The following is a 25,511-nucleotide window of genomic DNA, read 5'->3' on the forward strand; positions in this document are numbered from 1 at the left end:
GGGCGCGGGCACGTCGGAGGCCTGGCCCGGGTCCAGCGGAGGTCGGCGACTCAATGCGGGGGCCCCGGAGGAAGCTTAAAAGCCGCCGCCCCATGAGCTCCTGCTGCGGTTGGGCCGGAGCGGAGAGGACGCCCTCCCCGGGCGGAGCGGGCTGGAAGGGCGGGCTCCTCCATGTTGTGGGGGAAGGAGAGAGGACGGTTGTGCTCTGAGGCGATCGATGTCATACTCAAGCTGACGCCGGCAAGCTTCTCCCTGACGTCACGACCGACTTTAACCGCCTTTCTCGTTCTGTTTCACCGTTACCCCGGTACCGGACGAGGGGTTCCCCGCCGCAGCCCCCTTGGTTTGCTGAGTGCGGGGGTAGCGACCCTCCCCGGGACGCTGCTCTTCGCCTGAGGGGCCTCCAAAAACCCCACCGAAAGCTCTTTCTGGGGCTGGGGATTTGCAGAGTGGGGGATTAAGATTTAACCTGCCTCGGGGTGACAGTTATTTTCTCTGGGAGATGAAGGTGTGATCTCCGTATTGGTGAGTTAAACCAGAAAGTGGAACTTTACCATGTTCTGGTGACTCTCCTGTAGAGGAAAGGAAGAGGGGTTGCATTTTTAGACAGTAGTAATTGCAGGCCGGCTTTAAATATTCAGGAAATTCCCTAAACCCCACCCCTTACATTAATCTACTTAAATACTGTCCCTTGGAGGTGATGGGAGTTTGGAGCTCTTTGCTTGGCTTGCACAAAGCTATTCTTTGGCCAATTTTTTTTCATACAGTTAAGTAGTTTTCAGTTTATACCTCCAAGTGATATATTTTAGTAGGTGCTTAAGAAAATCTTACCGGTCTAGCTTGTAATTTCTAACTGGGAAAGAGCATGAAAATCGTCTGTAACATGTACCAAAATGTATGTGTGTTACACTCTTCCTGCTGTTTGTATGTCCAGTAATCCCTAAGTGTAACATGCTGTTTTTCTTGCATGGGCTTTCATGTTTTCTTTCTAGGAACTTCAGGGAGACAAAAATGCTGATTCCTTTTACTTAGTTCAAAAAGATGTGTATAGTATTCATAATTTCCCTGTTTTGTTTTGTTGTTGTTGTTTTTTTTTTCTTCCTTTTTTTAATCTGTTTCAGACCTTTTGCAGAAATAGCTCTTTTGAAGACTTAATCATCACAGCCTTTTTAAAGTAAATTTTTTGGCAGCTGATATTCAGCTATATTTTGCTTTATCAGATTTTTTTCACTGTTTTTTTTGTCTTTCTGTTTTACACAGTTTTCTTCTAAGTGGTAATTTGTTTTGGCTTCAACTGCCTTGTTGCTTGGATAAGCAAAATTTACTAACTTTTTAAGTTATTTAATTGCTGGTCAATGAAAAATGAGAATGTGTAGTTACTAAGTGTAGCATATACTGTGTTAATTGTAATAGATATTTTGGGTTCTGCTCCACTTTTATGTATGCCAGCTGCTTGTTACCATTCTTTGACATTTGGAACTTCTATAGGAATAAATATAGAAGTATGCTCAAAATAGCTGTTCAGTTAGGCCTTACATTTTTTTTTTTTTCCTTTGATGCTTCCAGAAACATATGGCACATAAAGGTTTTTTAATGCACTTTGGTGGACTAATAAAGGCTCATGCTAGCCTGCAGCTTTCTTGGAGAGCTTAGGACTCCTGTGATTTGCAAAGAAGTCATTGTTGATTTCAAGATTAGCATTTAAATATTTTTTTTTACAAAGTTTGTGGCATCTAGTTTTTCTAAGGGATATTTTAGTTGATTTCTATTGGTATGCAAATGAAGTATTTGCTCCACTGCAAATATGTATGGATTTTAAAACTTCCAAATCTAATACATATAATTCACACTGTGCTTTAGAGGGTGACAGTTGAGATGTCTTTTGAGTTTAAAAAAACCCAAACCTCTGAAACTCCCAAAGCAATGCTGATAGATTTGTATGAGTCCAGAATAGTAAATAACGTTGTATAAATATTTCCCAGTGTCTGATGGACTCACCAAAAGGCTGTGTTTGTTCTACTTAACCCTGCCTCACTACTAAGATTTTCTGGCTGTAGATGGTTGTTTGTAGTTTAAGCCAGTCATTGTCTTCATAGTTGTAACTTACAACTGTGGGATTTTGATTTTATACAGCCTGAAATTTCAGCTAGAAATATTAAGTGGAGAGAGGAAGGGCAAGGATTGTAAGAGTTAGGCTGAGTGTTTATAAAATTGCACTGATAAAAATGGAAGGAAGGGACTGTACTTGGCAAGAGCAAGATCAGCTAGGTCGACAGAAGTGGTGGTCACTAGTTCTGTTCTCATACACTTTTTGTGCCAGGTGTCTCTCCTAGTTCTGCAAGTAATAGGACAGTGGTAGGAGATTTGAGAGAAGTATTAATATTAAAAAGAAACCTAGTTTACACAAGAACTAGTTGATTTTTGTGTGCATGCTGTCAAGTCTTCTCACTAGGAGAATCTACAGTCAGCTGTCAGTTAATGCTTTGAAGGCAGTACTACTATTCAGTTTTTATCTAATACAAATTTTTAAATAAGAGAACACTTCACTTCTCATGTTATATTTTAGCTCACTTTTTACAAATGAAATAAGGAGGGGAAAGTGTAAAAACACTGGATTTTTTTTTTCCCCTTAAGAACTGTGCTGATAGGGTCTGAAATAATCCTGCAGTGGTTTTGAGTCCATTTCTGTGTACACAGTTTAACTGGCAACAATAACTAGACATGACAGAAGATAGAGATACTTTAAGTATAATGTAAAACTAACATATTTTTCATATAATAGTTGACAGTGTGTGTCCAGTTTATGTACTGTTATAATGCCAACTGTACAAAAAAACTGTACAGCTTTACCAGGTTCTGTAAAAATGTTTGAGGAGGGATTTTTGAGTACAGTGTAAGTATTCAAGCTGAAATTTACCAGTTGTAGAATTGTAATCTTGTATGTTTAAAAAAGAGGAAGCTGTAGCATGTTTAAGAGTTAAACTGCAAGGTTCTGGGATTTGGCTTGAGTAACTGTTAACTTCTTCATGGCTGTTAACTGAACAGTAGTAATTTTTTTGCTGCTTCAGTGGAAGAATGCCAGGTTTTGGAATCACCTTTCCAAAGCATGTTCTTTCCTCAGCAGTTGCTGAAAATGTATTTTCAGTGTTGCTGAATTGGTCAAGTTAAAGGAATTGAAAATTAGGGAAATAAGTAGTATGTATTTGTAAAATATTTTCATTCAAGGTGATGGAAAATGAATGGTGAAGATACTGTATTAATACTCAGTAACAAAAGTTTTTAATTGATATTTGTGTTGCCTAAACTTAGGACCATGGCTTGTAAAACTTGTCTTTAGAAAGTTTCTTGTACAAAGTTGGTTATGTTTGGGGTGCAGAAAACTGCCTTTCTGCTTCTTTTTTCTTAACTTGTATTAAAGGAAAAAAGAAAAATGTTAAGTACACTTGATTCTACTCACAGCTTTTCTTTATGAGCAAAATCTATTTGTTTCCTCAGTTTTCTCATATTGTTCAGACCCTGAGAGAAGAAGTAAACCTGACAAAAAAGTTCAATTTTATTTGGTTGTCTTTGGGTAGATTTTAATTGTTAGGGCAGCATTAGCTTACTCAGAAGAATGTGAATAAAGGCTTTGGAAGGCATTACAGGAATAGCAAAAAAAGCCAAGTGTCAGTCTGATAGTGGACCAGTCTCTGCCTGGTCTTTTAAAGCACCCGGGAAGCTCTGGACTAGAAAATACCAATGGCATCTATAGAACACTTTTGTTCCCTCTTACAATTAATGTTTCCTCAAATGCAGGAGACACGAAACTGAATATGAATTTTGTTCATCAAACACAATGATGTGCCTAGAGTTTGGAGGATGTGCCTAGTTGTATGCTCCATATGTTGAATTTTGTCATTCACTGAAGTACCTACCACCTGAGCAGTTGTCAGCCACTCTTCTCTTCCCAGCTAACAGAGCTGTGCTGGCAAAAACTTCAACAGGTACACCAGTGTCTTAGAAATTTTTGCTGATGTAGATATTTTCATTCAAGGAATTTGAACTTTGAAAGCCTTGCCTTCCTCCCTTCTGAGATAAACTGCTTCCCTGCTTGGAAGATATTTCCTTGTGTTGATACTATGTGTGCAACCACAGTGATAAAACTGCTCACCAAGATGGTGTGTGCCTGCTCCCCCACCCTGCAAACAGACTGACTCACACAGGTAAAAGTACAGTTTTGCAGGTGTAGTTACTCCAACAGGAGGTGCTTGTGCCAGCACAGCTCTCTTGCTGGGGGATTGCACCCCTTAACACTCCTGGCTTGCACAGCTGTGCCTGTGAACATCTGGAGTGCAGATACAATTAAATACAATTTTCATGTTTGCTGGATTTCTGGTGGACCTGCTGCTGAAGTGCCTCAAATGTTTCCATGAGAAATTTGCTACTTGGCTGAATTCAGCTGTGGGAACTTCACCCTGGTTCTGAGTTTTGCTACTTGTGCAGAATAAAACATATTTGTACTACCTGGTGCTGTTCTCATTCTGCTGCACTGCCTGCTTGAGTGGTCCATCCCTTTGTTATTGCTGAGTGTTCTGATCTTCTATCATGCAGTCTGAAGTAAGATATACTTTTTTATTGTACTACCTGGTGCTGTTCTCATTCTGCTGCACTGCCTGCTTGAGTGGTCCATCCCTTTGTTATTGCTGAGTGTTCTGATCTTCTATCATGCAGTCTGAAGTAAGATATACTTTTTTAATGCTTTGCTCGGGGAGATGATTTTCTACTCTGAAAAACATCAAAATAAATGTGTGTTTTGTTTTGCACAAACTACTTGATGCTTTTTTGCTTCGAGTAGTTGTATCATACTGTGGAGTCATGTAGTGTCTTTTCAGTCTAATTGCTACTGTGCTTGGGTCTGCTGGGTGTGCATGGGAACGTGGCTCTCTGCATACAAATTAAATTCAACACTTGCAGAGGGTCTCACATTCACTGCCGAGGGGCAGGATTGCTGTCCTATGTGTGCAGCTTTCCATCATGTAAGGCAGTGGCCTTGTGAGGCTTGCAGAAGGTAAGTGAGTAGTCTGACAAATGATGGAGAGGGTGGTGGTGTATATATTAGTTTGAGATACAGTAGAGAGGGTTTATAATAATGCATGACAAAAGACATTTTAATTTGCAAAGTTTAATTTCTTTGTTATTACAAGCACAGAGATCAAGTTAATATATTCATTGTTCTGAAGAAAAGCTATTGCTTTGACTTGGAATATGTCTATTTACTTAGTGATTTTCAACAGCTTATTTTTGCTACAAAGTTTATTGTTAGTTTACAATATCTTTCTCAAGTGAAAAGAAGTGATCTTGGAAAATTTATAAATAAGTTGAGCCTCATTTTCATGAGAGAAAAACCTGGAAGAAAATTGAGCACTTGTTTCTACATATTTGGAAAAAAAAAGTAGCTAATTTTTACATGTTAACTCTGATTTAGTTGATTATCATCACCACTGCATGTTGGTAGTACTTGGTATGATGTAAAAATGCACTTAATGGGTTCTCCTGTACTAAGACAGGCAAAATGTTCTACACTGTACCCTGGACACTTGAAATAATGTTTCAGCACCAAAGAAGAGCTGCATTTGAAGTCAAAGTGCAAACCACAAGACTTCATTGAAATGGGTTCCAGGGTTGTCTGGTGGTAGGGACAGATACCACTGAATTATTTGTCATAACACATCACGACACCACGAGGTCTTACAGCACCTTCCAGGGTTTCTTGATAAAATGTCAGTGAGTTTGAGGAAGGGGTCTCAACAGGGGTGCAGAAGTCTCTGAATTGTTCCTTGCCCCTGGAAGATCCAGTCAGGTCTGTGTGCTCAGGTGTCTGCAGGAGCTTTCCCCTCACATTGGACAGTGCTGTGGTGTGGACACCATCACACACTTTCTTTGCACAACCTTAAAAGAGTGCAGATTGTCTGTCCTCTGGTGCAACTATTTGTAGCCTGGGGCAGCCTGATCTCCCATGCTGATCAAGTCAGTTCCATTGTATTTGGTAGGGACCTAGCTGGAGTACTACCCAACACTGATGAGTGAGTCTGTCCAAGTACTGGAACCTCTCTTTGTAAAGGGAGTTGGGTAGGTGAGGGGAAAAAGCAGCAGGTCTCAGTGGAAGTGTGTGACTTGAGTTGGTATTGTGGATGTTCAGTGGTGCCATCCCTGGCACATTATTGTCATGTTGTGGTATGTGCATCTGCGGTTAAAATCGTGTTCTGATACTAAGAACTTACCTTAAAACTGGGTCTTGCTGATGCTTTGTCCTAATTTGGCTCTGTAGCAGGGTTTATATTTGCCTAGAGTTATTACTGCTGAATGCAGTGTTGAAGAAGAGTGCCCATTTCTTAAATTAGGAGGGGTTATTTGTGAGGAGCATGGCTGTATTACTGAATTGTGTAGTGCTGAATCTACACTGTAAATTTGAAAGCTTGTTAATGGGTTATTTTAAAAATGAGACTAATTTATTGACTCTAGGATAGAAAAGACTTACCACTTTAGAGTCGTTAATATTGCAGGTATATGTGGTGGTAGGTTTGTTTATAATCTCAGAATTAATTCAGATTGTTTAATGATAGGCAGCAAAGCATTTACAGATAAGTGTTACAATTTTTGTAACATTATTTCTCTTTTATTATCCTGCCAAGTCCAACTGTAAGCACTGACATACTTTGATTTTCTGCAAAGTTTATTTTTAACACGATCTTTCAAATATAAACTTCTTTTGTCATAGAATCTTTGCGTTTATCAGGGATGTCTGGACTTTTGACCTTGAACTTCAGCAGTCAAGTTCCGCGATAGTAAATTCTTTGGGGCACTGGGTTGGAGTTCAGGAACACAACAATTTTCTTTCCCCTTACCTAGGTTTGAGCCTTGTAACTTCTGCCTCTCTCACAGTCGACTCCCTTTGCTTCTCTTGTCAGGCCCATTTCACAAGGTTTTGAAAAGCATTTTTTTTCCTTCTTCCAGAAGGAAGAGACTTAAATCAGTAAGCAGTGGATACTTTTATATAAAAATAACACACAATATGTGAACTTTGCCTCATCCTCTGGTTGTCTGTTCTCTGGGGTTTCTCTCAGATGAGCAGATGGAGAGAGCTGCCCTGCAGCCCCCTGTGTATGTGGCTTCCCCCAGTGTTGGCGCAGAACCTGTGTCCTGCTGTTCTTGGGGGTCAGTGGATTGTACCTTTTGTCCATGGTCTGAATGGAACTGCTCACTTATGCAGAAAGTAGGTTTTGCTCTTCTGACATCCTTTGGGCTGCTTTTGTAGTGCTTCTTTATTCAGGGGATTAATTTTGCTGCTGCTTAGTAGAAAGAGTGCAGGTTTCCCAAACACAGATTAAAAGTCATTTTCTTTCAGATCGGTCTTCTGAGTGGGAGGGGCATCAACTAAGTCATACCAACTTTTTTTATTTGCATAAGAAATTGTTCTCAGATAATATTTTTTTATCATGTGATACTAATATATTTGCTTATTAGGAATTTTTTGAAACTTAAAGGAGGCATAGGCCAAGCTCAGTGAGCAAACAGTGTCAACTGTGATTGGAATCACTGTTAATCATTCTGGAAAGGATGCTTTCTGTCCTGTTTATAACATCCTACGGTTTCTTTGTTTAAGAAACCTGCCCTGGATATTTTGGTTGTAGCCAATTACCTTGTCTGTCAAGCCCTCTAAGAAGAAACAAAAATGTAACTGAAGGCCAGTTACAAATAATTTTAAATACTGGCATAAACTGGATTTGTATGGAGATGAAACTGGCCTCTGATAAATAACTGCTTTTAGAAGCTAAAAGGTATGATTCAGACTTAAAATTTCTTGGCAGATGCAAAGTCTTCTGTCTTCTCATGAACCCTAGTTTCCAAAAAGTTACTGAACCAGCCTAGATGTGACTGGAGTCCCAGCATACTACCAGCATTCTGGTGTTATCAGTCCCAGCTTACTGAAGGAGAAAAAAAACAAATCAGTAAAAGGAAAAGTGACTTCATCCTGGCTCAAACCAGGACATTTGCCCATTGGGGTTGGTTGAGATGTGGAGATACTGATCTGAATGTATAATTTTTGATTATTTGTTGAGTTTGCCTGTGTCTAAAAAAATATAAATACAAAAAGATGGGGAAATGTTTGTGTTCTTTAAAAGCTTTGCTCTGTCATCATCAGATTAAGATGTTATATTGAGGCATCGTAAAAAGATTTAGTGAAGTCAGCATCAGCAGATCCAGGTGTCTTCAAGCTGCCTGTCCTGCAGTTAACATCTCTCAGCCCTGTCTGATTGGCACAGATAATCTTTCTTCCTTTTTGTTTGAGATTTGTAACCTGTTGGGTTACAAAGATGGCAGTAGGTAGCAGGATGCTTTTCTTGAGGTTTTGAGGTTTTGTCTGACTGTGAGAGGGAGTGAGATAACAAACTTTCTCTGTTGTTTAATAAAGGCGTGTTGGAGGATAGATTTTGATTATGTGTTGTGTGTATTTGAACAAGTGATAATGCAGTAGCAGGGTTTGGAATTTGGGAATATTTTTAATGTCTCTTCTTAAATTGGCTGCTGATGCAGTTTCTTGAAGCCACGTACTGAAAATCACACAGGTTTGCAGTAGTTAGAGAATCCACAGGGATGCTGAATGTGAGAGATGGTTTCTGTAGTCTTAGAGAGGGGACAGCCCTTTGGTTTTGGCTTTGTCACTGCTTGAGAATTGTTGGCCAAATTGACATTAAAAGTTTGACAGTTTTGTGATTTTTCTAGAATGGAATACTTCTGTGCTTCAGTTGGTTCTGGAATTTCAGGCCAGGATGAATTCAAGTGCCTAACTTGTTTTAGAGAATGGAAACATTTTACCTGCAAACTAATGCATAAATGTTTCTTGTCTTGAACTTTGTTTCTCAAGATACTGTGTGTCAGGTGGATGCTCCACTTTTAGTTAAGTGCCTGTTGTGTTTCACTGGAGTACTCACTTTATTGCAGTTTGCAGACTCGGCTGAGTCTTGGCAGGGGACGGGCAATGAGATCCTGCAGGCTGAGGTGGGATGAGTCCCTGCTGCACGGGTGGTGTGTGAAGGTGTTGGACTAAAGCTGCAGGGAGCTACACCAGCTCAACCTGCTCAAGGGGACCTTGTTTTCCATCCCTATTCTTGCATAGATTTACAGTAGTTCTGATGTTCTTGTTTATTTAATCCTTTTGGATTTTGGAGGAGTTGATTTCCTGCTGGATTCATGAGTTTATTGTGGAGGTGGGTATTTGGGGCAGAGAGATGTGGGTGGATGTGACCTAGGTCATGTAACTGAGCATGGGAGAAGGGAGCAGGATGGTAACAGCCAGAGTACTGCTAGATGAGGACTTTGTTCTTTGTGGTCCATAAACATGGATTTAATAAGCACCATGAATTGTTTGTTTAATGAGGACCTGCTGTGTATGTTATGTAACCATTTAAATCAACCTAGGGGTTGTGTTGTCAAAGCTTACTCATCTGTGAAGGGAGTTGTTTTTCCTTTAAGGAACACTTTATGTATAGTTGAACTTAAAAGCTTTTATACATTTTCACAGGTGAGATTACTCATCACAGAAATTGTTAACCTAAGGAAAACAAGATGACTTTTCAAATAAGCAACAGTATATATGTTTATTATTAACATTTTGTCTTTGTCCATCATTTATGGGGATTTTTGCCTCAAATGTTTGAGGTACATAATATCCTTTGTAAAGGAGATGTGGCAGAAAGGCAGGATGATGGGAATTGTGTACAATAATTTCCCTAGAACTTCCAGTTTCAGAAATGTGATTAATGCATTAGGAGAAATAGGAGTAAGTTGATCATGGATGTTCAGTGTCCCTAACACAAGATAACCAGTTTGCTGCTTCAGCTCACAGTTCTGTCTGTGTTTCAACTGCAGTTGAATATTTAACTTGAGAACAAACTGAAGAAATGAACAAAAACATACTGAATTGGGAAGAGGAGCAGATATTTTAAGGCTTCTGAAGTTGACTTATGTTTCACTTAATAGTTTTGCAGGCACTTAGTAGAGTGCTTGCTTAGGCTAGGTTTAAAAGTCTAATTGTGAGTTAAGTTTTGTGCTTTTGTATTTTGGTAACATTTGATTTTTCAGCTTCTTATAGGCATTTCAGTTTAACCTGTGTTAAGTAGTTCTGCAAGAGCAGATTAATTTAAAATAAGTTTGAAATGTATTCTGGTTTGCATGAAAAAGAACTTGGACTAAATTAGGAGAAAATTGAGATATTAAATAATAAGGGGAAACATTTTACAGCAAATAGGGGGGCTACAATTCTAGTGTTTTAAGTATACTTAATTTTTATATCTGTCAAATTTGAAAGTATTTTAAAATTACAATTGTTAATTTTTTTTTCTGGAGAGGTAATAATACAGGTAGTAATGATAATGATAACATCCACGAATGCGAAAAGAAAGCATTATTCTTGAATAAAATATCTAGTTTTCAATTCTTATTTGTATTAAAAATACTATTCCACGTTGCATCAGATCTGTAGACTGTGTACTGTGCAGTCTTCCCACTGGGGGGGGTATGACCAACACAGTGGAATTTACTTTCCTTCAGCTAGAGTGTCTCCTGGGAAGGGAGAATGATTGTTCCATTTTTGGAATGCTCTGGTGATACCAGCTCTGGCTCAGTCGTGATTGTACAGAACATGTTGCACACAGGGCCTTGAAAGCCCAGATCATAATTGTGCACTGTAAAGACAATCCTTTAGACAATTTTTCTTTTAGTATGTTACTGGATAAGTTATTCAAATAGAATGCACTTCTTGCATGTTTTGAATGCATAATTTGTTTCATAGTCTAATATTAGAATTGGAGTGATTAGCTGACTTTCCCTCTTCCTTTAGGCGTATCACTTAAAAATTGCATGATGTGTGATCAGTTGGAGATTCTGAACAGGGAGATTGAAAGGTTATTGCACAACAGCAGCGTGGAAGAAGGCACTTTAAACTCAGAGTGTCCTCAGCCTTCAGTGACTGACTCCCTGGATGTAATCACAGATTCAGACAATGGACCAAAATACATATTAGAGCAGGTATTCAATACCATGAGATACAGCACCAGGGTCTTTCAAAATAGTTTTTTCTACTGCCTTTTAAATTTTGTTATTTTTTTCCTCCTCTTTTTGGAGTGTCTGAGGGAAACAGTGTAGATAACGTATGTAATCCTCAATAGAGAAGGTGCAGGGGAAGAAAATACTGATGTGGATTTTGTTATACACTTATGGTTTTTTTTTTCCTGATTCTACTTTGCCATAGTCTTGGAAATTTTTAGGTTTATTGTTCATTAAATAACAGTGATCCACTGATGAAAATCAAATTTGGGGAGGGCTTTATCTTTCTCCCTCTCCTTACTTTGACATATCATTGAAGAACACCTAGAGATGATGATTGCTTGGAAAGTAAGAAGAGTTTCTAAACAACAAAGATGCTTAAAGAGTTGGGGACTCGAAGTTTGAAAAAAAGTCTTTAAAACGAAAACTCAGGCTGTGTACTTGCATGTCTATGAAGGATTATCTAATCTGTTGTTAAATTCTTGTGTCTCTGCACCTGGAGTGTTAACAGTTTTTACTCCTTTGAAAGATTTATTAATGATTCAGTTAGTTCCTACACCTACTGTGGCAGTTTTCCTGCAGAATCTTGACACACTGAGTCGGTGTCCAGTATTGCTCTTTTGTCTTTTTTTTATTTTATAGGCCAGTTCAAAAGTGACTTCTTGCATTCTGTCCATCTAGTCCTCTTTTTTCTTCCAAATTATTTTCCAGTTTTCTTGTAGTTTGGTAGACTATTTGGGGTTGAATGCAGGCATCTTCTTGTTGTCAGGCTTGGGTGCTGGGACCCCTGGGCTAAACAGGTGTTGATGTTCAGATACTTTAATGGCTTGTGATCTTGAAAAGATTTCTAAGGAAAAATGTGTTGCTTTTGATATGATCTGCTGTCCCTGAAAAAAAGCTTCTGAAATTTTCTGTATTGCAAACCCTTACTAGTGAAAGGGACAACGATAAGGAATATTCCTTAATTCTGAAGCTCAACTCAATTATAGTTTCTATAATTCTGCCTTGCAAAAGGCAGATTAGTACTTAGATTTAAATCCTCAAAACTGCAAATGCTTTTTGTGATGAAATTCAGTACAAACTGGTAAATCTCCCCTCCTGTAACCTTGGGCAGGCTCTGGAGTTTAAAAGCATTTCTGTGCTTTCATTGCACGATATGTGCTTGTTAAATTTCATTCTCAGAATGCTTTTAAACAATGGAAATGGAATAGCGTCTTGATTGCAGTTTGTTACTGTTCTAGATGTCTTAATGGGATCTAAATGAATTGATGAGAGTACAATTGTATTTTGTGTTTATTTCTAAGGCCTCAGCTGTGGGTAAGTGGTGCAGGTGGTAGTTGCTTGACTTTTCTTTCCAGTTTCAGTGTCTTTCTGAAAGCAGAAAACTGTCAAAAAGGCAAAATAACAATTTGCTTTATAATGCAATAAAGGCAAAGCAATTCTGAATTATGTAAAGAATAGTAAGAGAAGTTCATAAATATATCAGTGCCTTATTTTGTCTTTTTTTTTTTTTTTTTTTTAAAGCAGGAAAAGGAGAATCCACAGTATTTGATCCTGCTGACAACTCAGAGATTCTGTCTGGCACTTCTGAATCAGGATATTCAGCATGTGCTGGACGGATAATGCTGAATGACTCTGATCCTTTGCTGCCCTCCTCTGGCTCTCCTTTTCACTCATCTCTGCAGGGAGAAGCCGTTCAAAACTCTAATGCTGTGTCAGGTAAAGCATATAGAGGATATTGAAGAGACTTCTTGTTTCTTTGTTTTATCTGGAATGTAAATCTCAGAATTTGGATTACCTCTGCTTGTAGCTTTTAACATTTCATCGTCTTCCAAAACAGTAACTGTTTGTACTCTGTTTGGATGTTGTCTTGTCCTGCTCCTTGGTCTTTCCCACTGGTGCATACATGGTTCCTGTGTCCATGTAAGGAGTGGAACTGCTGTAGGTTTTTCCCCAAACATCAAGGAATAGGTTTATAATACAAAAGGGTTTTTATGAGAAATACTGGAATCCTAAGGCTATTTAATAAAATGTGTCAGTATAGTGTCCAAACCCTTACATTTAAGTTAGTACTTCTTCTTTGAAGGAATTCAGTCAACTTTTTGTTGCTATTCAGTGACTACCAGTGGCTTGAAATTCAAGTTGAGTCTTTCTTCTAGTAACATAATGAAATTACATCTAAATACTTAGTAATTATTTGGGCAATGAGTACGTTTGAGTTTTGAACCTTGTGTTTCTCTTTAGTGTTTCAGAGTGAAGACAGTGGCATTCGTGCTATGGAACAAGCTGTAAGTTCTCAACCAGTGCCATTGGAATCTGAATCTAACACTGACAACATGGAAAATAGTTCTCCTGGTAAGATTACTTCCTTTATAATTGTGCAGAAAATATGCTTATTTGTCCCTGGTTTATTTGCATGTGAATATATGTGTATAAACATTTGTAAATAACTCAAGAGTTTGTAACAGCTGGATTTTGCTGGCACAGTGTTGAATGATGTACTTAATGCTACTGCTGTTGTATTGCATTCACAAGAAAACATTTTATGTTTTCATGGTCATAAAATGAGGTGGAGATACAGATACGTTACCACAAAGACAGTAAGACCACGCTGAAAAAAAACTTAAGAAAAACCACCTTCCTTCACCAACAGTTTAATCACAATTTCCTTGTTTTTAGCATCAGTTTTGGATGACAAAGGTGACCAAAGCAATGAGGAGGAACAAAAGGCTATCAAGCCTACAAGTAAGGAGTTCAGGAAAACCTGGGGCTTTCGAAGGACGACCATTGCGAAGCGAGAAGGTGCAAGTGATGCTGATGCGGACTCTAGTGAGCAGCAGCCACAGCAGCAGCAAAGCTTAAACCTCAGGCGCAGTGGGCGGCAACCGAAGCGAACAGAAAGAGTGGAGGAATTCCTTACAACAGTGAGGCGCAGAGGAAGGAGGAGTGTTCCTGTTGCTCTGGAAGACTCAAGTGAACCAGCATCCTGTCCAGCTACAGATGCTGAAACTGCTTCAGAGGACAGTGTTGAGAGCACTCCAGATACAAAGCCTGTAACTCGGAGGATTAGCACTAGGAGTTGTAAGGATCAGAAAGGCTCTAAAAGCAGATGCACAAAGGAGGAAGAAGAGGAGGAGGAAGAAGATGAAGAGGAGGAGGAAATGGAAGTTGATACTTCTGATAGTGATAGTGATGGGTTAACACTAAAGGAACTGCAAACTCGACTAAGAAAGAAATGTGTTGAACGCAAACCTGTGCAGGTGACATTGAAGGATGTACAGATATGCCTGAGGAAAAGAAGTTCAGAACAAGAACCTGCAGAAACAGGTGATGTCCAGTCTGAAAAAGAAGCTGAGTCTGAGTTGCCTGTCAAACAAGAGCCTGAGACCGCAGACCACACTGAGATTGCAAGTCAAGTGGTTGTGTCTGAGGAAGACACTGAAGATCTTCAGGTTCAGAAGGAGGTAAAGCCTGGCTTTGATGCAAAAGGGGTCACAGATGAAGAACCTGAAGATGTGCCCAAAAGCAAACCTGAGTCTGAGATTTATGACCCCAACACACTGTACTGCATTTGTCGCCAGCCTCATAACAACAGGTAGGCAAAGGGTTCCACTGAAAACGTGGTGCAAATCATTGGGACTTTTCTGTGGTGCAAAATTAAACAAAATGCCAATGTTTGCTTTTTGATTATATAGAAATGAGCTGTTGGGTTTTTTTGAAGTTTGGGGGCGAGATTTTATAACAGACATTGAAAAGAGGGGATAGACAAATGAATACAGAAAGGAGCAGTGAGATAGGACAGTGTGCTGGTACTTTAGTGAGCTACTTAATATCTGCTGCTTGAAGTGTCTGTTGAGCATCAGTTGTCTTTTCATTTCACAATGTTTTGCTGTTCCTTGGTGGTTTTTTTTCAGGTTTATGATTTGTTGTGATAGATGTGAGGAATGGTTTCATGGTGACTGCGTGGGTATTTCTGAGGCTCGAGGGCGATTATTGGAGAGGAATGGTGAGGACTATATCTGCCCAAACTGCACCATCCTGCAGGGACAGGATGAGGCTGGTTCAGAAACAGACCAGCAGGATGCTAAAGCAGGGCAAGTACATGTGGATGGCACAGAATTCACAAGCATAGGAACAGTTGAACAAAAATCTGTTGAGGACCAAGGAATCAAGGGCAGGATTGAAAAAGCTGCAAATCCAAGTGGAAAGAAAAAACTGAAGATATTTCAACCTGTAAGTATTTTTTTTTTCTTATTTTTCATATTTCACCGAGTACATGGAGACAGTGGCTTACTTGTATATCTGTAAATCTGACTTGGTTTTTTAAATCTACATATGAAGCTGAATAACCCACTAAATACTGCTTTTTAGCAGTTTATCCACAGTTCTATCAGTACAGGAGCTATAAGAAAATGTTATTTTTGACATGAGGGTTTTAAAAGTTTTATGCGGGTGTAAGAAAATGCCACACTACATGTTTTGTGCTATTCTGCCCTTTCTAAATACTGTTTTGGAAGTCAAATAATAATGTGTTCCTTTGATAAAAATATTAGAATTCTGGACTGGTTTATACTAGTGTTGAAATAATCAACAAACAATATTGGACATCTGCCATGGTAGTGCAACTTTTTTTCTTAACATTGATAAGTGTTTGTTGGAGTTAATTCCAGCTGCACTTCCTCTATACTTCCACTGAGTCTTTGAAATTCTGATTTTTGTCCTAATGCTTCTTGAAGTTATTAGTACATAATGTTTTATACTGCCTTAATACAGGCAAAAATTCTTCTTCAGCTCAATGTACAGAAATTTAAAAACTTGATGCTACAGTGGTTATCTTTGTACTGCCAAAGCTGCTGTATTAATGCCAACATATCCAGTGTATCTGCAGTTAGAATGCTACAGCTGTGCATGTTCCTTTCTCTATTAATTTGTACTTTGATCTTTTGATCTTTAAACTTTGTAATAATCCTTAGAATAAGTATTACAAGTGTGAGTATTAGGCTCTCTCTGCAGGAATCTTTCTATTGTATGTTTTCAACAAAAGATTCATGGGACAGCACCTCTACCTGTAGTCAAATAGCAGAGCTGTCCCAATCAGCACAGGGAGCTGGATGTATAGATCAGAACAGCTTAAGCCTAATATAGAAACATTTGCTATTTTGAGGTAAATATGCCGAAAACAGTATTCTCCAAAATGTTTTCAAATACATTTGTGCTCCTTGTATACAATGTTTTTGAGAGCCCAGGTGTGTTGGTCTTGGTCTTAATTTCACTGGCAGGGTTAGTATTTCTTAAGTTCAGCTTCTGAGTTTCAGCAGTTTGTCTTTGATATTAGCATGCTAACAAGTTAAACTTGTCAGGCATTTTTCCTTTAGTGGAAGAAGAATATAAGTATCATTAATGCATGGCCTCTTAGGAAAGAACTGCTAATGTTTTAGGTTTTCTTGTGGCATTTGGGAGTGGGATGGAGCTGCTGTATTTGTATTGGCCAGGTGGTAGCACCCTTTGAGAGAACTGAAGGGTCAAGTCTGTGTTGTAATCTGTGCTGCCCTTCACTCCTCAGTTCAGATCCCTCTGGGTTCTGTGTGAACAGGCACCACACTCTGGCTGCAGAATTCCCGGCTGTTCTAGGCAAAGAGATCATTGGTGTTGTGTATGTTGATGTGCCAAAATCACCCTGTGGTGTGAGGTGCCTCAACAGCCTTGTGGTTCAGTTTATCTGTTTACTGGCAGCAGTATTGTAAACACTTTTTTGTTGCTGTCCATAAGCACCTATAACTGCAGAGTTTTGGTTTGTGATTAAAACTCTTAGAAATACAAGTACAGGCATCAACTCTGAAAGTTTTGTCATCATCTGAGTAAATGCACTTAATTAGAAACAACAGCTTGGTTAACCTGAAGTTTGAGGTGCTTCTCAGAGAACATGAATGGACACTTCTTTCTTGTACTTAGTAGTAAGTGTGTACATAATGGAGAAATATTCTAACACATAGATTTCATTTTTGTGGGAAAACTCCCAAACCCAGGTTTTATCAGCCTGCAGCAGTACAGGTAGTACTGTCTTACTGACTTTGGAGGAAAGATAAGCCACACTATGGAAGTAATTATTTTTTTTTTAACTGAGAAGTATATCTGAAAAAATTTACTTTTGGTAATTACAAACTGCATTTTATGGATGGACAGAGGCTGTCTGGAGCTCCAGTAGTTCCAAGGTCAGTTGTGTAACATTTTTAGGAGTAATCTAGTAGAGTGAGACTAAAGGCCTAACAGCTAGGGGTGGTATGTTAGAGTCTGAAGAGCTTTCTGCTATTTCTAGGCTTTGATCTACTGCACTCTGTTTGCAAGGAATGTGCTATTTTCTAAATCTTAGCATTTTTCTAAATCTTAACATTTTTCTAAATCTTAACATTTGAAGAGGATGTGCTTCTTAAATTATGCTTTGATATAAATGGAGAGTAATATATTTTGGAAAAATGTCTTGCTCTTAATAAACCAGTTCTGCATTATTAAGGAGATTTTTCACATGATGCAGAGGGTGAAAAAAAGTATTTATGAGCTTATGGAATCTGGAAATAAAGGAAATCAGCCTCCCTTAGTTCACTGCTAGCAGGCTAACTGCTGGAAATCATGAATGAGTTGTTTTCATATTGCCATTTGTGCAGGTGACCAATAGTCATAGCCTCAGTCTGCACATACGGTATGTGAGCATTTCTTCTTGTTACACAGGCCTGGTTTTGTTGCTTGATCTCACTCTGTTTCAATCTATAGGTAATTGAAGCTCCTGGTGCATCCAAGTGCATTGGTCCTGGCTGCTTTAATTTGGCTCAGCCTGATTCTGTGTATTGCAGCAATGACTGCATTCTTAAACATGCTGCAGCCACTATGAAGTTTTTAAGTGCTGGCAAAGATGCAAAACCAAAACCTAAAGAGAAGGTCAAACCAAAATCTGAAAAACCTGGCATGCCAAAATCTCAGCTTCAGGTAAGATACTGTTCGTGCTGAGAACAGTTGTCATGAAGCACAGGGACTTGTTTCTGTGCTCTCCTTTTTCAGACTAAATTCTCAAGTCCTATATTGAAGAGGAGCATTCTGTTGTTTTGTTGTTGTTCTCTTGCCTTTTTCTGTGGTAAAAGCAATGTTTAATTCCTCTGACAATAAAATGTTTTCCTGACACTTTAAAAATCTTAATCTCTAGATAGAGAGAATGTCCTGAAAAGGGCCTTTGGGTGGCACCACACTTAAAAAAAAAAAAGTAATTCCAAATTAATTTACTGTTTTAAAAAAAGTATAACCAACAAATTTTCTTATTTTAATTCAAGTCTGAATTAATTTTACCTTTTAAAATTCCAAGTTGCTGAGTTTGGGGCAGTAATTTGAAATGACTCTGAATTGTCACCTAAGGTGACTGCATTGGGTGTGTGCTTTGAGAAGGAAAAAGGCAAGTCAGTCGTTTTCCCCTTTTGAAGCCATGGGCAGTAGTTTTTTAAACATAAAACCATGACCCTACAGCTTGATGTAAAACACTGTTGTTTTGTGTTGGTTTCTTTACAATTATCTTTTCCTGAACTTACACTGGATATTGTCTTTGCTTTATAGACTTGAATGTGAAATTACCTAATTTCAAGTGTGTTTACAGGTGCTTGCTATAAAAGAAATGTGTGTGTATGTGACTGTATCTCTGTTTATAAAACAATGTATTTTATTATTAGTAGTAATTAAGCTTCTTTTAATCATACAGACAGGTATTAAGCCTCTTCCAAACCAAAAGAGACAAATTCCTGAGAAAAGAGAGATGAATATGAAGAAAGCTGTTCTGCCAACTGCCAAGGCTGAGGCAAATGCTCCACCTCCTGCTAAAGAGCCAGCAGCAGAAATCACCCCATCCTGGGCCAGCGATCATAATTACAATGCTGTAAAGCCTGAAAGGACTGCTGCCATTTCACCTGCACTGTTGTTCAAATGTATGTATTGCTTAGGGATATTCCTGAATAGTCATTTACATTTTCTTTGAATACCCACCCATTCTTGGCTCTGCAAGACTAGGGAGCTTAGGATTTGGGTTGTTTGGGGTTTTTTTCCTTAATAAGGCACCAAACTGCTTTTATGCACCTTCAAAGATTCACACACAGGGATAAACACAAATGGGAGATAGTTTTAGAAGTTTCATTTGTATCATAGAACAATTGTGTGATTAAGAGCCTATCAACCTACCCATCTGGTTCCTGGATGAAAACTACATGATTAAGCTTTCATTGTTTCCCACAAAGACAATAACTGTTTCCAATCTAGAAAAGGTGAGTATTGATACCTTTGTGTGTTAAGTTTTACAACGAGATTGCACAGTGTGCACCATGGATCCACAATTGCCTGTACTAATTTGAATTGTATTTTTGTAATTTAGATTTGGCACCTGCCTCTCAGGTCTTGCATTTTCAGTGCTAGTGTCAAGAGTGAAATCTTCCACGTGGTATCCAACGATATTTTACACTTCTGCAAACAGCTTCTAACTGTGAAGTATATCCAAGTTCTTCCTGCTGCTTTTCTTCCTTACATGAAGTAACTTAAGGACCATTCTTACCTTTAAATTTGGGGGGAGGCAGTATTCATTTTCTTTTGTTTTTCCCCCTCTTCCTTTCTATGTATGTGGTCACATTTCACACATTATCCACACACACAAGAACACATCTTAAGTGGATATTAGGCAGAGATACTGCCTGGCATATTTTTGCAGGTTTTGAGTAGCATCCTTGTAACTCATAAAAAGGTAAGTAAATATTGCTTTGTAGCTTAAACAAGTGTTTCTACTAATGCCATTTTTTATTGACTCCAGCAAAGTAGTTTTATAATGTGGTACAAACAAAATCTTACATTTCACATTTACAAAACACATGACCTGGTATCTTAATGTTCACTCACTTGATGATTAATGAATTCAGAAATTCAATTCTCATAGCTTTCTTAACTACACTTTAGCCAATTTTACATTTTATTTTCAGAAATAAATGTAGGTATTAAACACGTGATAGGTATAGTAACTGGTAAGTTCATAAATTAATCTTCAAGATAAGATTTTTATGTAACTTTTAAACACTGAGACCACTAGCTACCCTATATTGCTGTTTATAATTATAGTGTATAGTAGACTTACTAGGTATATTTTAAGTATATTTAACCCTATCAAATTTTTAAATGGCTATAATTTTTTACTGCATATTTTTGTTGCATATTTTGTTGTTTTTTGTAGTTAACTGTTAAGATACATAATTTTATAAACTTGCATTTTTAAACTTTTTAGTCAGAAACAGTAGTGTTTAAAAATAACTAAAAATAGGAGAGAGACAGAAATGAAACTAAGATTTTGTCTTGTATGTCATTTTTTTATGACACTTTCTATCTCTGTATAATATGGTCCATAGAACCATATGACTTTAAATGCCCTTATTGCTTTAGAGTTTTTTTTCTAGGAGACAGGAGTACAGGTTTGGAGGCAGGGAGATTGAGCTTTTCAAGAGGTCTGCTCTTAAATTTTACTACACTGAAGGTTGTATGTGTTTAACCAATTCCACTAGCAAATTGGATTCCTGTAGCTAAGTTGGTTAAACGTGTATATAGCAGACTTCACAACTGAGTAGAAAACAACTTAATTCGTGTGATGAAGAACTCTCATATCAAATGCAAGGAAGAACTTCAGATTTCTGTTACTAAGGTAAGTTGTACCAATCATGTGGGGACTCTGTTCCTTTACTGAATTCTCAGGTAAATCATATGTGGGTTTTTGAAAAAAAAAACAAACAACAACAACAACAACCAAACCAAAAAAGTCCTGCTTTCTGGTTGGATGGGTTGGATCTGTAATCTTCCTGGGAAGCTGCTGTTGCATCATCTTTAAGAATACTCTAGAAGATTTTTTTATTTATTTAGCACATCTTTATCTGCTGTTCAAAACAGAAGTTACAGCATTATGGAAACTTGAGTCATCTCACTTTGGATATCTGAAAGCTAGAACTCTAAGCCTGAGCCAGTCTGTCAAGAAAAACACCTTCAGTGGACAAAACATGCCATCTGTTTTGGACACTGGTCTTAGAACAAAGTGACTCCTTAGGAATGCTTATTTCTGAACATTGGTTATGAAAGATGTTTAAGATGATGAGGTCAGACATCTAGGTGTCCAGTGTTGGAACTTCAGGTCGCCCAAAGGAGATGCCATGTTCCATGCATACCTGCATTCTGCCAGAGCTTCAAGCCATGTTCTGCAGGTCCTTATTTGTGACTTCAGAGCACAAGGCCTTTTAGGAATTAAGGAAACCTGATTTGATTGACAGAATGACTCCAATACTCTTGCCATACGTTGGCCATATTTCAGACATGGATTTACTGTGTGTCACATACAAGGTTTCTTGGTGACGTACGACATCAGTTTTGTTAAGCAGAGGCAAGAAGAAAATCAAGCTGCTCTTATAGAGGCCCTGAGTGATAGGACCATATAGTACATTTGCATCTAAACCCTGCCACCAAACCCCTATTTCTCCTCCCAGCCTGTTTTGCCTTAAAAAAAAAAAAGAGGGGGGGGTGGCTTTTGGGTTCTAGTAGGATGTAGTTTTGTAGAGCAGTGATTTCTTTGTTGCCCTATTCATGTTTCTTTTTTTTCTGTAGCTTTTTTGGGGATTAGTTAGAGCTCCATTTGGAAGTGACTTTTTACACCACTATCTGTAGCCTGATTGGCACTAACATCTTGATACTCCCAGTGAAAATAATCCTATTTATTCATTTAATAATTAGACTGATAAATGCCTTTAACTTGCTTTGATAATTGAATATTAAGTAAAAGTGCTCTTAAAGTTACAGGCAGTATCACATCTAAGAGAAAATTAGGAATGTGTCACATTCCATTTCAGAAGTGTTGCTTTGAATTTCAACAGAAAAAATGATACTAGTTTAATATGCAGTGCTCAGCTTTTATATTGAATTGCTAACTTCCAAATTGATACAAGTATATGGATTGCTGACATTCAGGAACATTGTTGCTCAGAGATTCAACTAGTAATGGAAATGCTAAATTTGTCATATGAGCTAGTGGTAATTATCAATATTTAGGTCATATGTAAAATTCATAACAAAAGCAAAACAGACTCTTGTTTATCTGGTAAGATCATATAGGTGTTTTGGGGGAAGCACCACCCAAAATAATTTCTGAAATGATTTGGTTTTATTAGCAGACTAACATACATCTTACAAGAATAGGAAGTATTTTAAATTATGCTGAATCATAGAAGCAGTTTGTGTCCACTACTTATTAGACTCTTTTGAGAGCTTTCATTATTTAACTTCCTGTATTTAATTTGTAACAATATTTGTCAATTCTGTTCATTGCTGCCCTGTAAAAAGGGGGTAAGGGAACACTTTGACCTACAGTTTGCTGATTCAGAGATTGTGTCTGAATCACTGAGCTGGGGTTTTCTGTTTAGAACACACTTTGAAGAGATTTGTTTTTATATTTTCATTGTTTTCAGACAAAAGTCAGCAGCAAATGTATCAGCAGCTATAAAACAGAAAATTAATCCAGAAGGAGGGGAAGAAGATAGATGTTTGCAGTATCCCCATTTTTTAAGTATGCTAAGTACTCCTCAGTGCTTCAAGTCTTTGTTGAAGTTCAGCTGACTTACCTTATTGAACTTAAAACAAATACATGAACTGATAATTTAGCCCTCAGGTGCTAGAGCTACTTAAACATCTTAACTGCATTAGTAGATAAAAGTAACTTAAGCACACAGGAAAGTGAAGAGGGTTTATTAGATAAAAAATAAAGATTAAAAGTGTTTCTTCTTGAAGTAGAACTTAATGAAAAACACTTCCTTGTCACACCAAGGCACTAAACTTCTCTTAACTGTCAACAGATAAATGGTATGAGTTGATAGCGCTCTGTTATAATCTTTAGTACTAGAATTGCACAGAAAGTGTTAGTGAGGAGAGCTTTGAAGGGGAAGTTTCATGAAGAAAGCAAAATGGTTGTGGTACCTCTCCTGCTTTATAGCAGTGAATGAGGGAGAGACAATGGTGCCACCTCCTGGAAGTGGGAGGTCAGGTTTGTAGAGCCCTGATGATACAGGTGTCCTCTTATTATCCCCTTTGAATTTGCTTCAGTTCTGCAGCTTAACTTTTCTACACCCAAGAAATTAAAAGTGAATGGTGTTTGCTGCTATAGTTAAAAATCCTACATAGAAAGAGCACTTGGACTGCTTTGTCCAAGCATAAAATGTGAAGATGTTGTAAATGGAATGCAGTGGTACAGGGAGCCCATGGTCAGACATACAATGCACATACCTACATGGTAGAATCATACATAATTCCTTTTTTTATTGTCTCTTTTTTTCCTGCAATATCAGTTTGAAGGCAGGAAAGAAAGAAAATGTACAACTATGAGGAGAGCAGGGGAAATGTAGTATATTCAAGACAGTAGTTATGGCTCAGGAGGTAGACATGATATAGGAAGCTGCAAATGCTCTTGGGAAAAGAAAACGTGAGGCCTTGTCTGCACATGGGCTGGTGCCATTTTAATGCTCCTTTTTAGGCAAGATTGTACCAGCTGAAGTTGTGACTTCACTTGAGTGCAGTTTATGTGGATATACTGCTATTGGTTCACCTATTAGAAAATACTTAGCTACTAACTTAAAAATATTTACTTAAACTGAGGTTCTTAAATCATAAGTGTGTTTATCTGCAAGGACTGATTGTAGTTAAATATGCTACCTTTGTTTTGGTGCTTCCCTATAGGATAAACTAGGCTGTGCCACCTTCCATGCTGTTACAACTAAATTACTTCCGCATCTGAATTAACTCCTTAAAAGCTTAAGGGATCTTTGCTTAATGCTGTCTTCTGCAGTGGAGAGGCAATAAGTATTGAGTAGTTCCAGGGGTATAAAAAGTATTATTTTTTGTTACTGGCCATTTTCTGGGACATGTGGTTCGTCTAAATGTAGGTTTAGCCTTAACCCTTTTAAAGTAGGGGAGTTTTCAGAAAGGCTGCTGGCAGACCAAATAATTGCCAGAGTCTGAGATGAGTCTGCCAGCACTTCTGAGAAGTTTACGTTGGAGATCTGGCTGTGGAAAGATGGTAGCACAGGAGTGTCAGGTTCAATGCAGCTCCAGTGCTGAACGTGCCTCATGAGAAGGGATGGGGTTGTGCTGCAAAGGGGCTGGCCTATGGTCTGAACCCTGGCTGTGGAGTGAGGCAGACCAGCAGTGGCTGCTGAAGCCAACATCCCCTGGGACCCAGTTGATTAAAAGGAGCAGTGGGGTCCTTGGGGAGCAATTATCATCTTGTGCCCGTGAACTGCTGGAGCTCCCCTTCTCTGCTCTACAAGGTATGTTACATCTGTCCTGTGGCTGTCAGCCATCTGAAGGTTTTTGTCGTATCTCTTAAGTTAGGAAGGCTGGTCCCTGCTGCTGGCTTGTTGACTGTCTTGCTGTTCAAGGTACCCTGAGGCCCTTGGATGACAGCCACCACCTGCCATGATGGGTGCTTGGCTTCAGAATAAGGAACCCCTGCTGAGAGGAAGGGTCACGGGGGGCAGAAACTGGTATAACTTACAATGCACTATGAATATTAGGGTGGCTTATCTCCTGTCATCAACACTGAAAGTGATGAAAGTTTGATTAAAAAAACCTCACCACCCTCTATTGCTGTTTTGCTTTCTTTTACTAATATTTAGTTCTTTGGACTCGCTCACTTGGCTGCATAGCCAGTGAAAAAAGGCTTCCTCTAGAAGTCCCCAAATAAAAGGGTTTTCCTGAGGTCATCTCTTTGGAGTCCAGTTTTGCTTCTGATCTTGGTGCTGATGATTTGCTGTGTCTGATCTGTGCTGAACTTGGAACCTGAAGATGGCCCATCCCTGCAAGGAGTGATGCCAACCCATAAACACTCTGGAAAATAAGGAGCCCTTTTTTTTTGACAGCAGCAGCAGATCATGTCTCTGTTTCACTCGGGAGTGGTGTAGTTGTGAAATAGTCATCGTCAAATGTAGATCAGACAAGTCACTGATTTAATGTAGACTTAAACAAAGCCTTGTGTGTCTGAGCTACAGATTTGCATGAGCATAGCTACAGTGTTGGCTGAAGGCAAACAAATGGCCACCACAGAACCAGCCCTTGCTTCCTTGGTGTGCCTGAATGTAAAGGTTTGGCACACGGGCAGCCTAATTAGCTTCTCACTGTGGTGCAGGTTAGAACTGATAGAGGGTTTTTGAGGAAAAACAGCAGGGCAGGAAGCACACCTGAAACAGTGGTGTTTGGTAATAAAGTTTGATTTGGTCTTGAAAGTGGAAGCAATGAAAACTAACACTGAAACCGGCTCAAGAGTAGTTTGACACTTGTGAATTATTTAGAACTAATGCTGAGCTGTCTTTGAGGGAAATGACAAAGTTGAGCAA

General features: G+C 38.6%; 1 protein-coding gene across 1 annotated transcript in view; it reads left to right on the top strand.

Annotated features, from left to right (window-relative positions):
- The first annotated feature begins 12,637 nt into the window (after window positions 1-12,637).
- DIDO1 (death inducer-obliterator 1) overlaps window positions 12,638-25,511 on the top strand; it is a 37,190-nt gene continuing 24,316 nt past the window's right edge. The window contains exons 1-6 of the mRNA XM_009998616.1: window positions 12,638-12,804; window positions 13,330-13,440; window positions 13,765-14,680; window positions 15,000-15,318; window positions 17,854-18,066; window positions 18,824-19,046. Of these exons, the coding sequence (XP_009996918.1) occupies window positions 12,708-12,804; window positions 13,330-13,440; window positions 13,765-14,680; window positions 15,000-15,318; window positions 17,854-18,066; window positions 18,824-19,046 (1,879 nt within the window). The 5' untranslated portion in view covers window positions 12,638-12,707. The remainder of the gene's footprint in view (window positions 12,805-13,329; window positions 13,441-13,764; window positions 14,681-14,999; window positions 15,319-17,853; window positions 18,067-18,823; window positions 19,047-25,511) is intronic.

The sequence above is a fragment of the Chaetura pelagica genome, unplaced genomic scaffold (assembly GCF_000747805.2).
Source record: "Chaetura pelagica isolate M959 unplaced genomic scaffold, ChaPel_1.0 scaffold275, whole genome shotgun sequence".
Taxonomy (NCBI): domain Eukaryota; kingdom Metazoa; phylum Chordata; class Aves; order Apodiformes; family Apodidae; genus Chaetura; species Chaetura pelagica.